General features: G+C 36.8%; 4 protein-coding genes across 5 annotated transcripts; 1 reads left to right on the top strand and 3 right to left on the bottom strand.

Moving 5' to 3' along the window:
* Window positions 1-368: 368 nt before the first annotated feature.
* Window positions 369-6,487, bottom strand: LOC104756579 (synaptonemal complex protein 1-like). 2 transcript variants are annotated; one of them, XM_010479185.3, is made up of 19 exons: window positions 5,885-6,487; window positions 5,753-5,802; window positions 5,313-5,520; window positions 5,070-5,195; window positions 4,890-4,988; window positions 4,032-4,708; window positions 3,701-3,949; window positions 3,491-3,619; window positions 3,293-3,361; window positions 3,107-3,217; window positions 2,675-2,782; window positions 2,480-2,590; window positions 2,322-2,408; window positions 2,068-2,154; window positions 1,869-1,982; window positions 1,713-1,796; window positions 1,557-1,637; window positions 1,014-1,130; window positions 369-638 (listed from the first exon to the last, which is right to left on the bottom strand). In XM_010479185.3, the coding sequence occupies exons 1-18, from the start codon at window positions 6,027-6,029 to the stop codon at window positions 1,029-1,031; spliced, it is 2,637 nt and encodes an 878-aa protein (XP_010477487.2). In that variant the 5' UTR covers window positions 6,030-6,487; the 3' UTR covers window positions 369-638; window positions 1,014-1,028. The 2 variants fall into 2 exon arrangements, with proteins under 2 accessions (XP_010477487.2, XP_010477488.2); XM_010479186.3 differs by having other exon boundaries at window positions 2,095-2,154.
* Window positions 6,488-7,395: 908 nt separating this feature from the next.
* On the bottom strand, window positions 7,396-8,184 carry LOC104756576 (multifunctional methyltransferase subunit TRM112 homolog A). Its single transcript, XM_010479183.3, has one exon. The coding sequence runs from the start codon at window positions 8,026-8,028 to the stop codon at window positions 7,654-7,656; it is 375 nt and encodes a 124-aa protein (XP_010477485.1). The 5' UTR covers window positions 8,029-8,184; the 3' UTR covers window positions 7,396-7,653.
* Window positions 8,125-14,300, top strand: LOC104740927 (synaptonemal complex protein 1). Its single transcript, XM_087495940.1, has 19 exons — window positions 8,125-8,583; window positions 8,666-8,715; window positions 8,958-9,165; window positions 9,246-9,371; window positions 9,453-9,551; window positions 9,759-10,435; window positions 10,547-10,795; window positions 10,879-11,007; window positions 11,100-11,168; window positions 11,251-11,361; window positions 11,783-11,890; window positions 11,975-12,085; window positions 12,153-12,239; window positions 12,405-12,491; window positions 12,575-12,688; window positions 12,772-12,852; window positions 12,925-12,984; window positions 13,403-13,519; window positions 14,056-14,300. The coding sequence occupies exons 1-18, from the start codon at window positions 8,439-8,441 to the stop codon at window positions 13,502-13,504; spliced, it is 2,613 nt and encodes an 870-aa protein (XP_087352066.1). The 5' UTR covers window positions 8,125-8,438; the 3' UTR covers window positions 13,505-13,519; window positions 14,056-14,300.
* Window positions 14,138-15,033, bottom strand: LOC104756578 (uncharacterized). Its single transcript, XM_087495941.1, has 2 exons — window positions 14,734-15,033; window positions 14,138-14,645 (listed from the first exon to the last, which is right to left on the bottom strand). Exons 1-2 carry the CDS (start codon window positions 14,947-14,949, stop codon window positions 14,265-14,267), a joined length of 597 nt encoding a protein of 198 aa, XP_087352067.1. The 5' UTR covers window positions 14,950-15,033; the 3' UTR covers window positions 14,138-14,264.
* Between the last annotated feature and the right edge of the window lie 4,127 nt (window positions 15,034-19,160).

Here is a 19,160-nt window from a genome sequence, read left to right as displayed (position 1 = left end):
TATCAACGAATGCGACAAGAAAGTGGAAAGGGTCAAAGGCTTCGACGCGTTTACTAGCCATCTTTTGTTTCTTCATTTAATGTGATTCGCACACATTTCATGACTTTCTTGACCCCCCCCCCCCCCCCCCACAAAAACCCTTTGATTTGTTTTTCTTCTCTTCCTTTATTTAAAACACATATCAATAGCTATACTACCTAGTTCCCTTATTTGTACTACTACATCAGATTTATTTGATTGCTTTGCCTAAAACAAACGATTTCTTTCTTTAAATATTAAACGTGTTCGTCTAATCCTCCGTGATATGTTCCTCCAAATTCGCTTCATAGGTCCCCTAGTAATGTGTACAGTTGTACATCATGTACTCATTTCTTGCTATGGGCCTTTTATGATCCCAACCCATTTATTTTGAAAATTCAAAGAGTTTGATCTTAAGAGTTACTATGTATATACAATACTATATATAGTATGAGTTATGTATATACTGCAACTACTGATTTGTTTTATTCTATGATCAATATCAGCTTATGTGAATGGCTTCCATCAGCATTACTCTACTGCTGCCCTGCTATCCATCCAATTTCTTCCTAATGATTCGTTTCAGGCCTAAGTGATCTCTCCCACTTGGAATCAGTGTTCTGTAAAGCCAATCATTCAACAGCAAATTGTTAACCTCAAGAGCACATGAACCCCACTAATAACACCAACAAATACCAAATATACAATTACAGGGAGAACTATTAAAGATGACATATAGATTCAACACTTTTGGTGCACAGGTTTATTAAAGTTTTCTGAAGATAGCTACTGGATCAGAAACAGATTCTGGATGAATTCTCTTCCCAACATGGCAACATTTACAAGTTCGTGAAATACTCGCATAGTTTTATTTATGTTATAAGAATGAGATAGGTTGTTGCAAACAGCATAATGTTTCTGTAAATCGCTGAGCAAGCTTTCACAAAGAGCATGTATTTGCAAGAGAGAGAGAGAGAGAGAGATAAGGAACTGACTTTGCGAGGTAAACTTCAGTCAAATGCATAGGGATCATCAGCATATGGGTAGAGAGAGCCTTCTGAAAACAAGTCTCCAATATTTGCAGAGTGAGGTTGACCAGTCATCATTCTTCCCTGTGATTAAAATATTATGCAGTTAAGTCAGGAAACATTTTAGAAACCTAGCATTACAACAGCATCATCCATAACTTCTTGACTTGGAAACAATTTCCGCACTTCTTAATGTGAACTAAGTGCCGGACTGTATTTGTGGACCTTAGATGCTGCTTGACATTTTCCTCAGCATTATACATGGATAGAACTAACCACACCTAAACCTTGGCTAAGCGGCCCTAAGCAGTTATATGAAAATTCTGAGCTCCTATCACCTGTCAGATTATCTATATTATTACTAAGGGAGATGAGACGGAGTAAAAGTTACAGAAAACTATTGTGCGTTTCATGAAAATATGATGTTTTTCCTACTATCAGATTTACTCTTATACTCTCTGATTCAGCACTAATTTAAGCATCAGCAAAAGTAGTGAACTTCTATTTCACCTTGGCGATACTTTTGGGGGTCTTCAATTTTGGTGTCGTCTTCAATTTTGGTGTCAACCTAGTACTGCGTCTTTGTGGCTCCTGTTGAAAAAGAATGTAAAGCAACGTTTCTTGAATATGTTATATTTCTTGTTTGAATGGAGATGGATTAGGTACCTCAAACATGGCTGTGTTTCTTGTTTTTCTTCGTTTCGTAACCCTCCCATTGTTTGTTTCAACTTCATACTCATGATGAGATACCTGCCGAGTTAAACCACAGACCAAACGATGAGGTTGATTATGATGTGAAAATGTAAAGATTCAAATGCTTACCCTGCTATGATGCTTTGGATTTGGAATGCTCAGGACGCTTCCTGTCTTTACGTTGTGAACTTTCTTCAATATTTTGGACACAGGTGTTGCTTTTGCCTTAACAAAAGGAGAGTCCTGCATTTGATCCATGAGGAATTGGTTATATGTGCGTAGCCTTGACAAAGCAGGAACGAACAAAAATATATAGTTGATTCTCTGCCTGTTCGTCGTCATGATCTGCCCTTACTCTTAGATGCTCACTTCTTTTGCTACCACCAAGACGAGAATTTTTCGAAATTGAATAGTTCTACAAAATAATAAACATCATGTCAACTATGAACTATATGATGCAACCCTAACAGTATCCAGTTACGAATACATCTTTCCCATATATTACCCTGTTTATGTTATTTTAAGCACATATCTTAAAGTCGATTAGTTAACCACTAGTGAGAAAGTGAAGTTCACTCTAACCTTGTTTGAGTTTACTTCTTGCTCTTCAGGTGGATTGTCGCTCATCACCTTCCACTGTAACTGCACCAAAGCTCTTTGTCTCTCTTCCTGCAAGGCTACCCCATTAGTTAAACCCATAAAGATTCATCTTACAATGAATCCTATTATGAAGCACTTACTTTTTTCCTTTGAAGATCTAATTCTTCTTGCAGATTCTTACAATCATCTTCATACTGACACTTGAATACTTTCAACTGAACATCATGCTCACTCTTGAGAGCTGTTATCCTCTGGATAAATATACAAGCTATTTAAATACCAGAGGCTATATACTCTTGCATCAGTCTGAACAATAAAGTTATATCTGTGGGTACCTCTTTCAGTTCATTTTCAGCCTGAATCTGATTTTGTCTCAGCTCCTGGTCATACTTAGCTTTGAGGTTGAGCTCCTTACTCTCATGCTCCTCCCGAATACTGAGAATCTGGGGATGCAGATTTTATCAGTTTATTTGCGATATAGTTATTACTTGGCTTGACATGCTGTCATACAAACTTTCAAACACATAAAACTTACAACTCAACCTAGTTTGATTAATTCATTCTCATCTATACAACTCCATGATTGGTGATGGTCAACCATCAGGTTTCTATGAAATCTAATAACACTCATTGATTTGGACAAGTAGAACAATGCAAGAAATCAGTAAGAAGATAACTGGGGATAGCTTTTAGTCCAAAAAGTTTATCAATGAGTCACAATATATGCAAAGTATCAATCGATGAGTTCAAAGCTATGCCATACATACCAGAGAAGCATGTTCCTTTTGAATGGTCAGCAGTTTCTCCTTTGCTTCTTCTTTGCAATCGGAGAGTTCTTTATCATATTTAGTGGACAACTCATTGATAATCTTTTCAACCTGAAATAAGAACCACCAAAAGCATCACCAACTGCTCAGTAGACTGCAAACAAAAGATACTGTATTCATATATACCTTATCCTTTTCAGCATTAATAATTTCCTGCTTCTCCACGTCATACTTCCTCCTAATATCATTAATTGCCTGCAAAATAACATATACAGATCAAATTTTCTTTGCATATTGATTACATTCAGCTAAGGGTCGTTGGTGAACCCTCACGACACTAGTTTTGCAAGTATTAGTATATATGAAACATTGCTTCAGATATACCTGGTCATTCCTCTGTGATAATTCTTTCAAGTGTCTTGATAATTCCAACTGTTTGCTTTCTAGCATCATATCATATTGCTTCTTTGCTTCTACAAGCTTAGTTTCAGCATTTACCAGTAACTCCTTGTCCTGCAATGGGATTCATATTTGATAAGTACTAAAAGTGGATTATAAACCATAAAGCTATCCCCTATAATCAACTTTTTAGACCTTAATAATTTGTTGGTTCAACTTCTTCTCGTTTTCATTGCACTGGTGGACAAGACGCCCTTTCTCCTCTATGACGGTTTGGAGCTCGTTCACCTCTTTCGCCAATAAATCCGCCTGCAGCTGATGGCTCTCACTCTCTTTCTGTAAAGCCTCTAGTTTCTCAACTTGTCTCTGTGCATCTGCCTGCATTTTCTCGTAATTTTCTTTGTTTTCCATTTCTAATGATGCAAGCTTCAATGACAATTTTTGCTGCAAGATATACAAGAAGTAATTTAGCATTGCAGGCATACAATAGATACAGGGCATACGGATAGAAAATAATTTGTATAACCTTCTTATCCTCTGATGTCTTCACACTTTCCAATAAAGTTTCTATTTCCTCTTTCAGCTTTGAAATCACTGCTTCTGTCTCAGCATGTTTTGAAACTAGTCCTTTGGCTTCAGCCTCCAGTTTTTCAATGGTCTGGCTTGTAGAGCAGCGTATACCAGAAAGTTGAGATATTAAAGACTCCTTATCAGTCTGGAGCTCAACTATTTTTTCATTTAGCTCCTTGCCTGCTGATTCCAAAGCTTCTTTTTCGGCAGTTACGCTAAATAACTCACGCCGGAGTTGATCGAATGATCTTTGAGCACGATCAAATGCAAGAGCTCTGTCTTTTTGCACCAACATAAAGTGGGTATCATAGAGGCCACTTAGTTGATCAAACTTCTCCGTGAAGGTCAAATTCTTTTTATCCAGCTTAGTCAACTCGGCTGCCAAGTAGCGGACAAGGTCATCGAGCTTTTTAACCTCCTGTTCGGAGCTGACCAGTTTTTCAAACAGTTCATTTGCACTCAGCTGAACACTCGACTTTTCTTTTTCCAACTTCTCTTGGATACTAACAAGGTCTTTGACCTCGTCTTCTTTTGTTGTTAACTCAAGATGCACATTTTCTAGTTGGGAATTCAAGTTTTCAACGTTGAGGTTTCTTTCGGCTGCAGTTGCTTCCAACTTTGTTATCATAGCATCTGCCACAGAGGAATCACTCAATAAGAATATACAATTGCTGTAGATCATGAACATTTTTCACAAACAGTAAGATATATTTAAGCTCTTCAAATCGTAATCTAGAACAAGACTATTTCAACCATCACTTTTCACTGCATGTGACCAACGGCATTGTGAATTCATGTAGAACAAGACACAAACCTTTCTCCTCTATGATACTGGCAGTTCTGCCCTGTTCATTTAGATAGTACATTTCCTTCTTTTCTTTCTCGAGTTTGAGCTCCTCAAATTCCTTATCTCCTGCATTTTTGACTCAAAGATGTTACAAACTTGGATACCAGTTGCTTTTCAAGTCAGAAGTAGAATAATGCAACAACTTACTGCTTGTGATGTTCGCTTTAGCATCATCTAATCTTAAAGACATATCTTGCAACTGCTGGTTTAAAGAGTCTATTGCTTCTGTACTAGTATTGAATTTGCTCTCGAAAAAGTCCTTATCCTTCTCAGCTGCAGATGAAAATTAAGAAACAGATAAAGCAAAAAATCAGATATGATACTTCACAAGATCAGATGACTTTATGATCATTTAATGTTACACAAGCTCAGGTATGACTGTATTCTTACCATCCTGAACTTGGGAAGCCAAATGCTGCAGAGTCTCAGTAAGCTGATCACACAGAGCCTTTGTAGAAGAGAACTTAGACTCCAATCCTCTCCAAAGCTTTTCATCTTCCTTTTGCCTAACTCTGAGCTTAGCATTCTCATTAAAAGCGTTCTGCAGTTTATCCTCTAAGGCATATACATGCTCCATTGACTTTTTCAGCTTACTATTCTAAGACCATGGAAAAGCAAAAATTCCATCAAAATTAGGTGGTGAAATATGTATCTGCGATGAACTCAGGAGAACAAAAACAAGAGCTCAAACCTTCCGATCACAACGAAATTTCCAATACACAAATCATAAAACAGAAACCTAGCAATATACCTCACAAACACATCCATCGAATCTATAAGTTCGTAAACACAAACAATGAATGAAGAAAACAAGATAGCTTCCAAAATACCGCCAGTTCTAGATCTGTTCTCATAGCCGCCTGATCCTTCACCAGTTTCTCTGTTAAACAACCGTAAAATCGTCGGAGTCATCATAACTGTACGATTCGAGAGAGGCGGAGTGAGATAAACAAGAGAAGTACCTGCAGTGAGCTTCAGATTCGAGAAACTTCCGGAGGAGACGGAATCCTGCGGCGGACGAGGGGAAAAGGAGTGCGTCTTCGCCGATCCAGACATCGATCGGAGTTGATCCAAGCTCTTCATCGCCGGAAACCCTAACTTCTGCATCTCGAGATCGTAAGGAACAAAAATAGAAGAAATCGATCACTCGCTCTAGGTCTCTCGCTCACTCTCACTCACAATTTCTCTCGCTCACGGAGATCGAGATTGTAAGAAACAAAAAATGACGAAATCGATCCTTCGCTCTTGGTCTCTCGCTCTCAATTACTTGCTAGCGCTCTCGGATTGAGTGAGAAAGAAATCTAAAATCAATTGGGCGCCAATAACGTCGGTGGTGTTTATTTATACCGGAGAAGCCGATTCATTCTCCTCAACGGCATGCTGACATCAGAGACTTAGGAATATCGCAGGGGACACGTGGCATGACCGACGGCTGAGATTAATTATCAGCGAGCCATTTCGATCGACTTCTTTGTTTTTCATTTTCTTCGCCGCCATTTCAACGATATATACAACAATCCACAAACTCCCCAGGCCATATTACATATAAATCATAAATGGGGTTCGTGTATACAACAGGTATGCGGTATATATATAATAATCAATCTATATAATTTTCGTGCACAAGTTCTATATTTTAAAAAGAAACAAATTATTGTAAAAAGTGTATCAAACTCTCTGTTATGCAAATTTCGTCTTTAAGGGAGTTTTAAATTATTGTCAAAGATAAACTAATCATGTGCCCTAGGTGGAGAAGAAGCATAAATAACGATTTACATGTTCCATACACACGAACGAATCATGGGTCCAAACTCCAAACTGCTGAAGTTCATGTTGAACTCTGCACTCCTAAGGCTAAGAGGTACAAACAATGCTCTGCACTCCTAAGGCTAAGAGGTACAAACATCTAAGCAAGCATGAGGTAGATACTAGGACATAGTCTGAGAGAGGAAAGCAATGTATTGTGGTGGATACAGCTTTTATTAGTATGTTTCTATCATTCTATGAAACGGCAGTACATAAACAATAGAGGTGGAACTTGTTAAAACTCTGTTGTTCAATGTGTTTGATATATCCATCTAGTGAGGATCCATATCAGTCAAGTAGTTTCTGTTTTAGTATTTCTAATTGAAAGACAATCAATAAGAGTTTTATTCCTTGAATCAGCTGGTCTGCATTCATCATATGGCTGTAAAAGACATGAAAACATCCAGCACATAAACACAAAGCTATGGAATTATGAATTCAACATACTCAAAACTGTCATATATGGAGTCATAAGTCGAGCTTGTACTGAAGCAACTACATTTTTTTAAAAGTTGAGAGATTGGCAGCTACTTACGCAAAGCGCAGTGCTTTATGAGCTCCATGAGCAAATTTGAGAATAAGAACAACAGTTAGGAGGGTCTTGATCGACCATAAGCACAGAGACAGAGAGAGAGAGAGACCAGCAATGCAAACCAAATCCACAAGATGCGCACAAAAAGTTACTAGATTAGTGGCCAAATTACTTGAAATAATCCTCACAATCAGGCACCATTATCCTGATAACAACCCTACCAATACAACTAAAAGGATCCAACAACGAAGAAAAGTGATAATTCAATTGCATATCTCACTAAAAGGGTTCACATCTCACAAACATCAGCAGCAAAAACCCAGAAACCCTAACAAAACACCCCCAAAAGAACATCATAAACGAAACCTTACAAGTAAAACTTTCCCAATCAATTTAAACCTCGTCTTCATGGAGAAGCATATTTGGGATTCCTTTGTTAACCGGAAACTTCCGTCCAGTCTCAGGGCAAACAAGCGCACCTTCCTCGAGGTGAAGCTCTAGCAACGCGTGGTGGAGTTTCTTAAGAAAAGACTCATCCGATTCCAGAACCGCCGCATCCGGTGAATCCTCAGGTAACTCTGCATATCCCATGGAACGAGCACCTTCCACGAGAGCTTTCCACTCGAGCTTCGCGAACATGTGCCTGATAAAATCGGGATTGAAATCGACTTCCTTCTCAATCACGTTCCCAGCTTCGATCCGCAGAGGAAACCCATTGGTGACTCCTTTGATGTTGCAGGAAAGCATATTGTGCGTTATCAGCCTCATCTCTCTAGCTTCTCTCTGGCAAAACCTAGGAAGAGAAAAAAGTAAGAGAGGAAGAAAAAGAATTGAAGAAGACGAAGAGGCTGCTCTGCTAAAGCGGCTGAGGGTTTTTTTTTGTGTATCAAGTGCCACCTGGCTACTGCGTTATTTTGAGAGTCTGACGTCAGCAAACCGCGTAAGTTTTACGCAGCTCTATAAGCGCGTGGAGTAAATATATTTTTTCCCCCAAAAAAAAAAATTGCCGTTAGCAGAAGGAGTCGGCTTCTCCGGTATAAAACACCACCGACGTGTTTGGCGCCCAACTTTATTTCAGATTCATCTCACACAATTTCGAGAGAGCGCGCAAGATATTGAGAGAGAGAGACCTAGAGCGAGTGATTGATTTCTTCAATTTTGTTCCTTACGATCTCGAGATGCAGAAGTTAGGGTTTCCGGCGATGAGGAGCTTGGATCAACTCCGATCGATGTCTGGATCGGCGAAGACGCACTCCTTCTCCACTCGTCCGCCGCAGGATTCCGTCGCCTCCGGAAGTTTCTCGAATCTGAAGCTCACTGCAGGTTTTTCTCTTGTTTATCTCATTCCGCCTCTCTCGAATCGTACTTTTATGATGATTCCGACGATTTTAAGTTTGTGTAACAGAGAAACTGGTGAAGGATCAGGCGGCTATGAGAACAGATCTAGAACTGGCGGTATTTTGGAAGCTATTCTGTTTTCTTCATTCATTGTTTGTGTTTACGAACTTAGATTCGATGGATGTGCATTTGAGGTATATTGCTAGGTTTGTGTTTACGATTTTGTGTATTGGAAAGTTCATTGTGATCGGAAGGTTCGAGCTCTTGTTTCTTTTCTTGTTTTTGTTCTTCTGAGTTCATCGCAGATACATATTTCACCACCTAATTTTGATGGAATTTTTGCTTTTCCATGGTCTTAGAATTGTAAGCTGAAAAAGTCAATGGAGCATGTCTATGCCTTAGAGGATAAACTGCAGAACGCTTTTAATGAGAATGCTAAGCTCAGAGTTAGGCAAAAGGAAGATGAAAAGCTTTGGAGAGGATTGGAGTCTAAGTTCTCTTCAACAAAGGCTCTGTGTGATCAGCTTACTGAGACTCTGCAGCATTTGGCTTCCCAAGTTCAGGATGGTAAGAATACAGTCATATCTGAGCTTGTGAAAATCATGTATGATTGGTTGCTTTATCTGTTTCGTAATTTGCATCTGCAGCTGAGAAGGATAAGGACTTTTTCGAGAGCAAATTCAATACTAGTTCAGAAGCAATAGACTCTTTAAACCAGCAAATGCAAGATATGTCTTTAAGATTAGATGCTGCTAAAGAAAACATCACAAGCAGTAAGTTGTTGCATTATTCTATTTATGACATGGAAAGCAATTGGTATCCAAGTTCGTAACATCTTTGAGTCAAAAACGCAGGAGATAAGGAATTGGAGGAGTTCAAACTTGAGAAAGCACAGAAAGAAATGCTTTATCTAAATGAACAGTGCAGAACTGCCAGTCTCATAGAGAAGAAAGGTACGTGTTTTGTTTTATTTCAATTCATAATGCCATTGGTCACATGCAGTAAATAAAAATGGTTGAAATAATCTTGTTGGAACCTAAGGCTTGTAGAGCTTAAATATGTGGCCACATAGAAAAGTAGATGGGAACAAGCAATGTTTCTGAAAAATGTTCATGACTAAAGCAATTTGGTCTTCTTATTGAGTACTTCCTCTGTGGCAGATGATGTAATAACAAAGTTGGAAGCAACTGCAGCCGAAAGAAAACTCAACATTGACAACTTGAACTCCCAGCTAGAAAAGCTACATCTTGAGGTAACAACAAAAGAACACGAGGTCAAAGACCTTGTCAGTATCCAAGAGAAGTTGGAGAGAGAAAAGACAAGTGTTCAGCTGAGTGCAGATAAACTTTTTGAAAAATTAGTCAGCTCAGAGCAGGAGGTTAAGAAGCTAGACGAATTTGTCCACTGCTTGGTAGCTGAGATGGCTAAATTAGACAAAAAGAATCTGACCTTCATCGAAAAGTTTGATAAACTAAGTGGCCTATATGATACTCACTTTATGTTGCTGCGAAAAGACAGGGATCTTGCATCGGATCGTGCTCAAAGATCATTTGATCAACTCCAGGGCAAGTTATTTAGTGAAACAGCCGAAAAAGAAGCTCTGCAATCAGCAGGGAAAGAACTAAAGGGAAAAATGGTTGAGCTCCAGAACGACAAGGAGTCTTTAATATCTCAACTTTCTGGGGTACGCTGCTCTGCAAGCCAAACCATTGATAAACTGGAGTCTGAAGCAAAAGAACTAGTTTTAAAGAATGCTGAAACAGAATCAGTGATTTCGAAGCTGAAAGAGGAGATAGAAACTTTATTAGGAAGTTTGAAGACATCAGAGGATAAGAAGGTAAAAAAAAGATTTCTATCCCTATGCACGTTAAAACTGTATCTAATGCACGTTAAAACTGTATCTAATGCATGCTTGCAATGCTAATTTCTTTTCTTGCATATCTTGCAGCAAGAATTGTCATTAAATATTTCATCATTAGAGATGGAAAACAAAGAGAAATGCGAGAAACTGCTGGCAGATGCCCAGAGACAAGTTGAGGAATTAGAGACCTTGCAGAAAGAGAGTGAGAGCCATCAGCTGCAGGCGGACTTATTGGCAAAAGAGGTGAACGAGCTCCAAACCGTCATAGAGGAGAAAGGGCGTCTTATCCACCAGTGCAATGAAGACGAGAAGAAGTTGAACCAACAAATCATTAAGGTCTAAAAAGTTGATTATTGGGCATGACTTTATGGTTTTGAATCCACCTTTTTAGTACTTATCAAATATGAATCCCACTGCAGGACAAGGAGTTACTGGTAACTGCTGAAACTAAGCTTGTAGAAGCAAAGAAGCAATATGATATGATGCTGGAAAGCAAACAGTTGGAATTATCAAGGCACTTGAAAGAATTATCACAGAGAAATGACCAGGTATATCTGTAGCAGTTTTTCCATATATTAGCAAAATTGTAGCAATATGCAAAAACTCTAATGACAATTTGATCTCTATATGTTCTTTTTAGGCAATTAATGATATCAGGAGGAAGTATGACGTGGAGAAGCAGGAAATTATCAATGCTGAAAAGGATAAGGTATGTATGACTGCAGTCTCTTTTGTTGCAGTCTACTGAGCAAATGATGCCTGGGTGATGTTTATTGTGGTTCTAACTTCAGGTTGAAAAGATGATCAAAAATTTGTCCACTAAATATGATAAAGAACTCTCAGATTGCAAAGAAGAATCAAAGAGGCAACTGCTGACCATTCAAGAGGAACATGCTTCTCTGGTATCCACCGCATCTATATCCTTTTTTATCTTATATTTAACAGATCATGCTGTTTTCATATATAGATAATATTATAACGAGATTTTTGGACAATGTTCTTTGTGAATATCTGGTTAAACTACCACATCTTATCCTGTTACTGGTCTCATGCGTTGTCCAGTCCGATACTATTGATGAGTATGATTAATTTCCAAAGAAACCTGATGGTTATGGCCATCCTCAAGCATGAAGGTGCATAGCATAGAATCAATCAATCCAACTAGGTTGAGTTGTTAGGCTTAATAACATAAAATGAAGATATCTGAAATCATTATCTGTTTTCTTGTATGCATTATCTGTTTGGAAGTTTATTTCTGACAGCATGTCAAGCCAAGTTCGAATTATTAAGGAAATAAACTGAGAAAGGCTGCATGTTCCCCAGAGTCTCAGTATTCGGGAAGAGCATGAGAGTAAGGAGCTCAATCTCAAAGCCAAGTATGACCAGGAACTGAGACAGAATCAGATTCAGGCTGAAAATGAACTGAAAGAGGTACCCGCAGATTTAACTTGATAGTTCAGAGAGATGCAAGAGTATATAGCCTTTGGTAATCAAATAGCTTGTATATTTATCCAGCGGATAACAGCTCTCAAGAGTGAGCATGATGCTCAGTTGAAAGCATTTAAGTGTCAGTATGAAGATGATTGCAAGAAGCTTGAAGAAGAATTAGATCTTCAAAGGAAAAAAGTAAGGGCTTCTTAATAAGATTCATTATAAGATGATGATATGGGTTACTAATGGGCTAACCTTGCAGGAAGAGAGGCAAAGAGCTTTGGTGCAGTTACAGTGGAAGGTGATGAGTGACAATCCCCCTGAAGAGCAAGAAGTAAACTCAAACAAGGTTAGAGTGAACTTCACTTTCTCACTTATGGTTATCTAATCTACTTTAAGATATGTGCTTAAAAATAACATAAACAGGGTTATATATGGAAAAAAGATGTATCTGTAACTGGATATTGTTAGGGTGTTGCATAATATAGTTGACACGATGTTTATTATTTTGTAGAACTATTCAATTTCGAAAGATTCTCGTCGTGGGGGTAGCAAAAGAAGCGAGCATATAAGAGTGAGGGCAGACAATAATGACGAACAGGCAAAGCATCAAATAAATAATATTGTTCGTTTCTGCGTTGTCAAGGCTACACATATAAACACTTCCTTATGTATCAAATGCAGGACTCTCCTTTTGTAAAGGCAAAAGAAACACCCGTTCCAAAAACATTGAAGAAAGCTCAACATGTAAACACAGGAAGCGTACTGAGCATTCCAAATCCAAAGCATCATAGCAGGGTAAACATTTGAACCTTTACATCTTTACACTTTTGCATCAAAATCAACTAGTCATCGTTTGGTTTGTGGTTTAACTGGGGCAGGGAATTCATCGTGATTATGAAGTTGGAACGAATAATGGGAGGATAACAAAACGGAGAAAAACAAGAAATACAGCCATTGAGGTACCTTTTCCATCGAAACAAGAAATATATGGAACATATTCAAGAAAGCTAGCTTTACACTCTTTTTCGCAGGAACCACAAAGACGCAGGACTAGGGCTACACCTAAATTGACCCCCCAAAGTGTCGCCAAGGTAAAATAAAAATTCACTACTTTTGCTTATGCTTGAAATGTATAAACCCCCCTCAAGTAAACTTAGTGCTGGAGTAGAGAGTAAAAAGGTAAACTGGATGATAGGAAAAACATCATATTTCTACAAAATGCACTATAGTTTTTTTCTGTAACTTAATTTACTCCACCTCATCTTCCTTGTCAAGAATAGATAATCTGACAGGTGACATCAATTGAAGCTCAGACTTTTCATAAATGCTTAGGGCCGCTTAGCCAACTGTTAGGTCTATCCAAGTATAAATACAGTGATCCTTGTGCTATGGAAAGTCCAGAACTTTAAGTGCAGAAATTGATTTTAAGTCAAGAAATTATGGATGATGCTGTTGTAATGCTGCTAGGTTTCTAAAATATGTTCTAAGTTAACTACTTATTAACTGCAGGGCGCAGTAAGGACGGGTTATCTTGGCTCTGCAAATATTGGAGATTTGTTTTCAGAAGGCTCTCTCAACCCATATGCTGATGATCCCTATGCATTTGATTGAAGTCTACCACACAAAGTCAGTTCTCTTCACTACACTATCTCTCACACTCTCAGAAGCATACTCTTTGTAGAAGCTTGCTCACCCATCGATTACATAACATTTAGCTTCTTGCATCAACTATATCATTCTCTTAACATGAATAACTATGCGAGTGTTTCAAGAACTTGTAAACGTTGGTAAGAGGATTAATCCGGAACCTGTTTCTGATGTTGGTACATATGTTGACAAAAAGTCCCCAAACTGAAGAAACCGCTCTGCTATTAGCAGCAAAGACAAAATTATCCTTGGAAAAACCCAACCGATTACATTGGTCTTCATCTGTTTTGATTAGTGAGAAAGTGGTTATGTGTATATAGGTTGCTGATCCAGTAGCTGTCTCTAGAGAATATTGATAAACCTCTGCATCAAAAGCATTGAACCTATTGTCATCTTCCTATATTTGTATCTTGTGATATCTATCCATTTGTGCTACTGGTAGTTCATTTTCTCTTGGTGTTGATAAATTTAAAAAAGTGGTTAACAGTTTGTTGTTGGATAATTGGCATTTACAGAACACTGATTCCAAGTGAGGAGATCAATGATGCCTGAGAGGAATCACAAGGAAGAAAGTGGAAAGCAGTACAGTCATGCCGATCAAAGCCAAAGAACGCATAGAATATTACTATCAGTACTTGTATATACATTATAACTCATACATATCTAGTTCCACATACTTGGAGCCCATAAACATACGCTGAAAAGCAAGTCTAAGCTAGACTGTCTAGCATAAGAGCTTAAACAAATTTAAAGTCTTAAACTGTTTAGTGGAACTATGATCATCAGTGTGCGTGAACTTGCAGTTGGGACACACGAGAGTTGATTTACATAGCATAACCAGCATGTGACACTTCATACACACTGTTGTCACCATCTCTTGCTTCTTCTGGTTATCATCATCACCTTCAAACGCTAACCAAGACGGGGATCGGCTTAGCCCTAGATCACATGATATCCCCTTCTTCCCTGGGGTCATGATCAAAGTTTCACCTTTAGAACCTTCATCTTTCTTCGTGATTGTTTTCACAGTAGAACTTGAAGATGAAGATAGGTTCAGATTAAGATCCAGTTCTGTCCTGTGATCTTCATATGTCGCTGATTGTGTCTGCCAAATAAATTTGAAACATGTTTTAGTTCATGTTTGTGTGCATATCATCCTTGCAGATATATACTTTGGTTTACCGATTTCATACCTTAGCCTCTAGGTGAAGCTGAACATCTGGCTTTATCAATATGGAGCTCTCTGACTTTGATCTTTGGAAGAACAGAGTAGTACTGTTCTTCTCAAGTTTTTCTTGTGCTTGATCTACTTGTTTGCTCCGTTTGAAGGAACCATGGAACGGTTCCCCATAGACTTTCGTCAGATCCCTCTTTTTAGAACAGAGAGTTCCATCATGTAGAGAAAACATTATACCTTCCACTTTACGCTTAAGAATCTCTCACTTTTGCTTAGGTGTTAGAGAACGAATGATCAGAATAGACGAACAGTTCGTGAAAGTCGTGTATATATATATACAAGATGAGTCACCCATGGAGTTATTATCCCCCACCGGTTCATGTAGAATAGTAGACAGAGTTAATGAGTTAGATATAACAAAATAAATATCGTAGATATTCGTTGACAATATAGAATTCAATTTGGGATTACCTTTGCATGGCACAATATAATGTCCACCTTGGTATTTGTTGTTACTCAAGAAGAATTTATTTTGCATTTATGATTCATATATCATAGTATTAGTGTGTTCATATCATATCTATCTAAAGAATGGTAACTAAAATATTTTAACCACTTAAATTATACGTTATGGTTTACACTATACACTTGATCTTGGTGGAGTCAAGTACAATCCAGAAACGTAGCTATTCTGGATTAATTTCGATGTTTTAAGGAAATAAATACTACAACGTGGGATGAAAAATGGAAAAGTATAGTAACGTAGATGATGATGTGTGAGTTTCAAGTTGGATGCGTGATTAATAAGTGTGGGTATTGCTCCGAGGAGTCTCATTGAAATGTCTAGATTTATAGTTCTCCTATTTAATCCTCCACCATTATTATCATCATCATGATATCACCAACCATTATCTTAACGTATGTATGATGCAAGCATATAATTATATGCGAGTAGTGTGTATTCTTGTTGGTCATGGAAGTTGTCTGCATGTGTATGCATGATGATGAAAATAGTTATGTGATTGAAGATGTGAATACATAATAAATATAGAAGCCCAATCAGAAAACAATAATAAATAGAAAGAAACTAAATACAGTTGAAGGAGGAAGGTTGATGACTTCATGAATGCAGAATGCCTAAGCAACTTTAATACCACAATAACTCTCACTCCCACTTTTCAATATACAACACCAAAAAATACGTATATTTATTACTTCCTCTGAATTTTTTTTCTTTTTTTCTTAAGACGTTTAAATGATTTTGTTTCACTTTAATTGATTTCTTCAAAAAAAATATTTATTGTAAACATGTGTGTTACATGAATTTTCTATATATTATAGGAAATTTTATATCTATTTTTTTAAAAAAGAACTGAGTTGAAAAAGAAAAAAACAATAAAAAGTACTCCTTATAGTATTCCAAACATAACCAAACAATTTCAAATAACACATATTGAAATCTTCTTCAGCGGCCTACCAATGCCACGGCTCTCGTCCCTCGACTCCTCATTTATTTTTAGGACTCTTTTGGTCAGCTTCCTCATTAATCGCCTTTCTATATTTCTTATTTTTAAAAAAATTCAACGGATGCATTTACTTTTTAGAAACATTTATAGTATCTTAGTTCAAAAAAATATATATTCATTTACAGTATCATACTAATATACAAATATATAAGTCGTATATGTGTTAGTGAAAAAAATTGTATTGATCCACACATTGTGTCGTTGAAATGTCACCATCCAAATCTAAAACCTAGAGTTAGGATCAACCCCTAATATAAAATTTTGGTGTATGCATCTAACTGAAAACTTTTAAATATTCATTAGATATTTAAATTGTGTTGTAACTAAAAATGTTTTAGTACAAGTTGAGAAAATAGGAAGTGAAAGCACAAAAAGACCTTGAATTACGAGTATTTAGTTTCAACCATTTTACTTTAATAGTATTCTTCTGTGGTAATTAACCGTTTAAATAATATTACGATTTACGAACATATTTTAAAAACCGTACGTTTGTAAATGTTGCTGAATACTTAGCTAGCTAGACACGACCGTAGGGCCGGCCACTCACCACTATGGTATTGCTTGTAACGTCTTGCGAAAGCACTTTACTATACAAAAATCGTGTGTATTATTAATCAAGTAACTTGGGCCACACCATGCCACAGTATAACCTCTACGTAGAATTACAGCTATGCATGATCGGGGCTTTAGTAAAGATTGTAAATTTCCCACATAGTAACAAATTGCAAATTACCACCGGTGAGTGCACGAGTTGGATACATGTGCTCCCTACTTTGATTCCCGGTAGAAAGGATGTTTTACGCCATGTAGCAAAAGCTGGTCTCGGGTCATGGGGGAGATTAAGGCCCAGGTCCGAACTCCTCCTAGTTAACAAAGAAAAAAGCAGAAAACAAATTGCAAATTAAAAATCACAAAATTTGATTGATGAGAAAAAAAAACATTTTAAAGCTCACAACATCATGCTACTTCATGCATGCAGTAACAATTAAGATACATGTCTCGTCATCTTATTAAAAGCTAGCACCAGAAACTCGTAATTTCGTAAATTGAAATATACAAGAAAGAAGAAAAAGTTGTACCAAGAAATAAAAGCTTTAAGTTTTTGTCACTGACAAAATAATTAATTAAGAAATATCTGGAATTACTTGTTTTTTTTTTTGGTTTAAAATTTACTTGTTACTATAGACAACCATACGTCCATACCAAGTAAAATTAAAAGTTAGCTAGCTCAAGAAATCTGTGATTCCGTAAATTAAAACAGATATGGAAAAAAGGTTGTATGAAATGAAAGCTCTCCAAGTAAAAAAAAAATTGTCGCGGGTAAAATAGTTTTACTTGTATACAACTTCTTGGACGTTAGATGGAGGATCATAATTGTGGCCTCAGTTAATATTATTTTCTGAAATACTAGAATAGTTATTATTTCCTGGTAGAAGAATTAAAGATTCAGTACTCGCCTACCTGTTTCCATTAAATAATTTTGAACAAGTATAAATGCATATAGTTATAATACACATATATTGTTTTGTGTTTCAACGATAATTTTGGAAAAACAAAATATGCAAAGATATGTTGTCAACTGAAGAACACTCCATGAACGTTATTTGGACTTCTATAGGATTATGCGTGAGTTATCAAGATACCGGTTAAGTTTGATTACGTTTTCATAATATATGCATTTAACATTTTACTAGAAAAAGTTAAAAGGGGTTGTTCTCATAGTTCTCTTCAATTGTAAATAGATTTAACTATAAAATGGAACGGATCGGATCAACCTACTGCAGTATATTTAATCATGTAGTTAGCCTTAGGCGTATATTATAAACAAAAAGAAGAAAAGGAAGAGTTAGGAGTTAGGACTTACTAGGGGGTTAGCTAAACCTATATTAACGACTTCATTTAAAGCAAGCTCTAACGACTCTTCTTCATCCTCACAACGTCCTAATAAATGTAACAATAATTTCCAATTTTCAATTCAAGTACATGTTATATTGACCTTTTTTTGTCAATGAATTTTTTATATTGATAAGCTATACTGTATAAATCAATGTTTTTATCTAATCACTATTTTTGAACTAAAATTGTGTTTATATCCTGGCTCGGTTAAACCATTAGTCATTCATCCACCAACAGAAAGTTCTAGTGAGAGTTTACTTATAATTAATAGTTAAAGTTTTAGGTTGATTGTGAGCATTCATATTCTTCTGCATTGCCGAGAGAGTTTCCTACCAATCCTTCTCTCCTTGCTTCAGCAGAATCACATATTCAGTGTACAGACAGATGTATGCTTCTTTGTGGCCCAATTTAGATCCTATAATTGTTGGCCCATCACCGTATAAGGACATTCTTCTATACCACGAACGACCAAACGAATCACAATATTCAAACCCCCTAAGAACTAATATCGAAAGTGTTTCATGAAAATCTTGGACGCAATGAACTTAGTTTCAACTGTAAAATTGTTTTAAAGATGGCTTGTACTAGGTATCTAACATATATAGTATTTAATTAACGAACATGGGTTTCATTTTAGAGTGTCGTTCAGTTCGAGTTAGAAACCATGAATTATAAAATGGTACATACTAAAAAAACAAAAAAAACAAAAAAAATGGTACATAATCTATTTTGATCCGATGAACGGTTTCTACAGAGTATATAACCCGTTCTGAATTGGCATTTCCAAGATTATGGAACAGTCTCTTGTATGAACCTAGCTATCATCTTAATTAGGGACTTTGGAAGTAGGTTTCAACTTCATATACCAACATATTTCTATGGATTCGAAAGTTTCGAATATTTTGCAAGTCAAATTGAGATTTAACTACAAGATATTTGGTTAAAATTAGTATTGATTCTAAATTTCTAACAAAGATCTCAACTAACTTGCACTACATTCGAATCCATAGCATAAATATCT

The sequence above is a fragment of the Camelina sativa genome, chromosome 17 (assembly GCF_030686135.1).
Source record: "Camelina sativa cultivar CO46 ecotype springtype chromosome 17, ASM3068613v1".
NCBI classification, from domain to species: Eukaryota; Viridiplantae; Streptophyta; class Magnoliopsida; order Brassicales; family Brassicaceae; genus Camelina; species Camelina sativa.
This window is presented reverse-complemented; position numbering and strand designations above follow the sequence as displayed.

Bases quoted from the DNA above. Each gene is read 5' to 3' on its own strand.
- LOC104756578 (XM_087495941.1), bottom strand. From the start codon at position 14,949: ATGTTTTCTCTACATGATGGAACTCTCTGTTCTAAAAAGAGGGATCTG. The intron at 14,646-14,733 runs GTATGAAATCGG...TTTATTTGGCAG, and splicing joins AGCTTCACCTAGAGGCTAAG to ACACAATCAGCGACATATGA.
- LOC104756576 (XM_010479183.3), bottom strand. From the start codon at position 8,028: ATGAGGCTGATAACGCACAATATGCTTTCCTGCAACATCAAAGGAGTC.
- LOC104740927 (XM_087495940.1), top strand. From the start codon at position 8,439: ATGCAGAAGTTAGGGTTTCCGGCGATGAGGAGCTTGGATCAACTCCGA. The intron at 9,552-9,758 runs GTACGTGTTTTG...CCTCTGTGGCAG, and splicing joins CAGTCTCATAGAGAAGAAAG to ATGATGTAATAACAAAGTTG. The intron at 11,008-11,099 runs GTATATCTGTAG...TGTTCTTTTTAG, and splicing joins TATCACAGAGAAATGACCAG to GCAATTAATGATATCAGGAG.
- LOC104756579 (XM_010479185.3), bottom strand. From the start codon at position 6,029: ATGCAGAAGTTAGGGTTTCCGGCGATGAAGAGCTTGGATCAACTCCGA. The intron at 5,521-5,752 runs GTATTTTGGAAG...CCATGGTCTTAG, and splicing joins GAACAGATCTAGAACTGGCG to AATAGTAAGCTGAAAAAGTC. The intron at 4,989-5,069 runs GTAAGTTGTTGC...TCAAAAATGCAG, and splicing joins TAAAGCGAACATCACAAGCA to GAGATAAGGAATTTGAGGAG.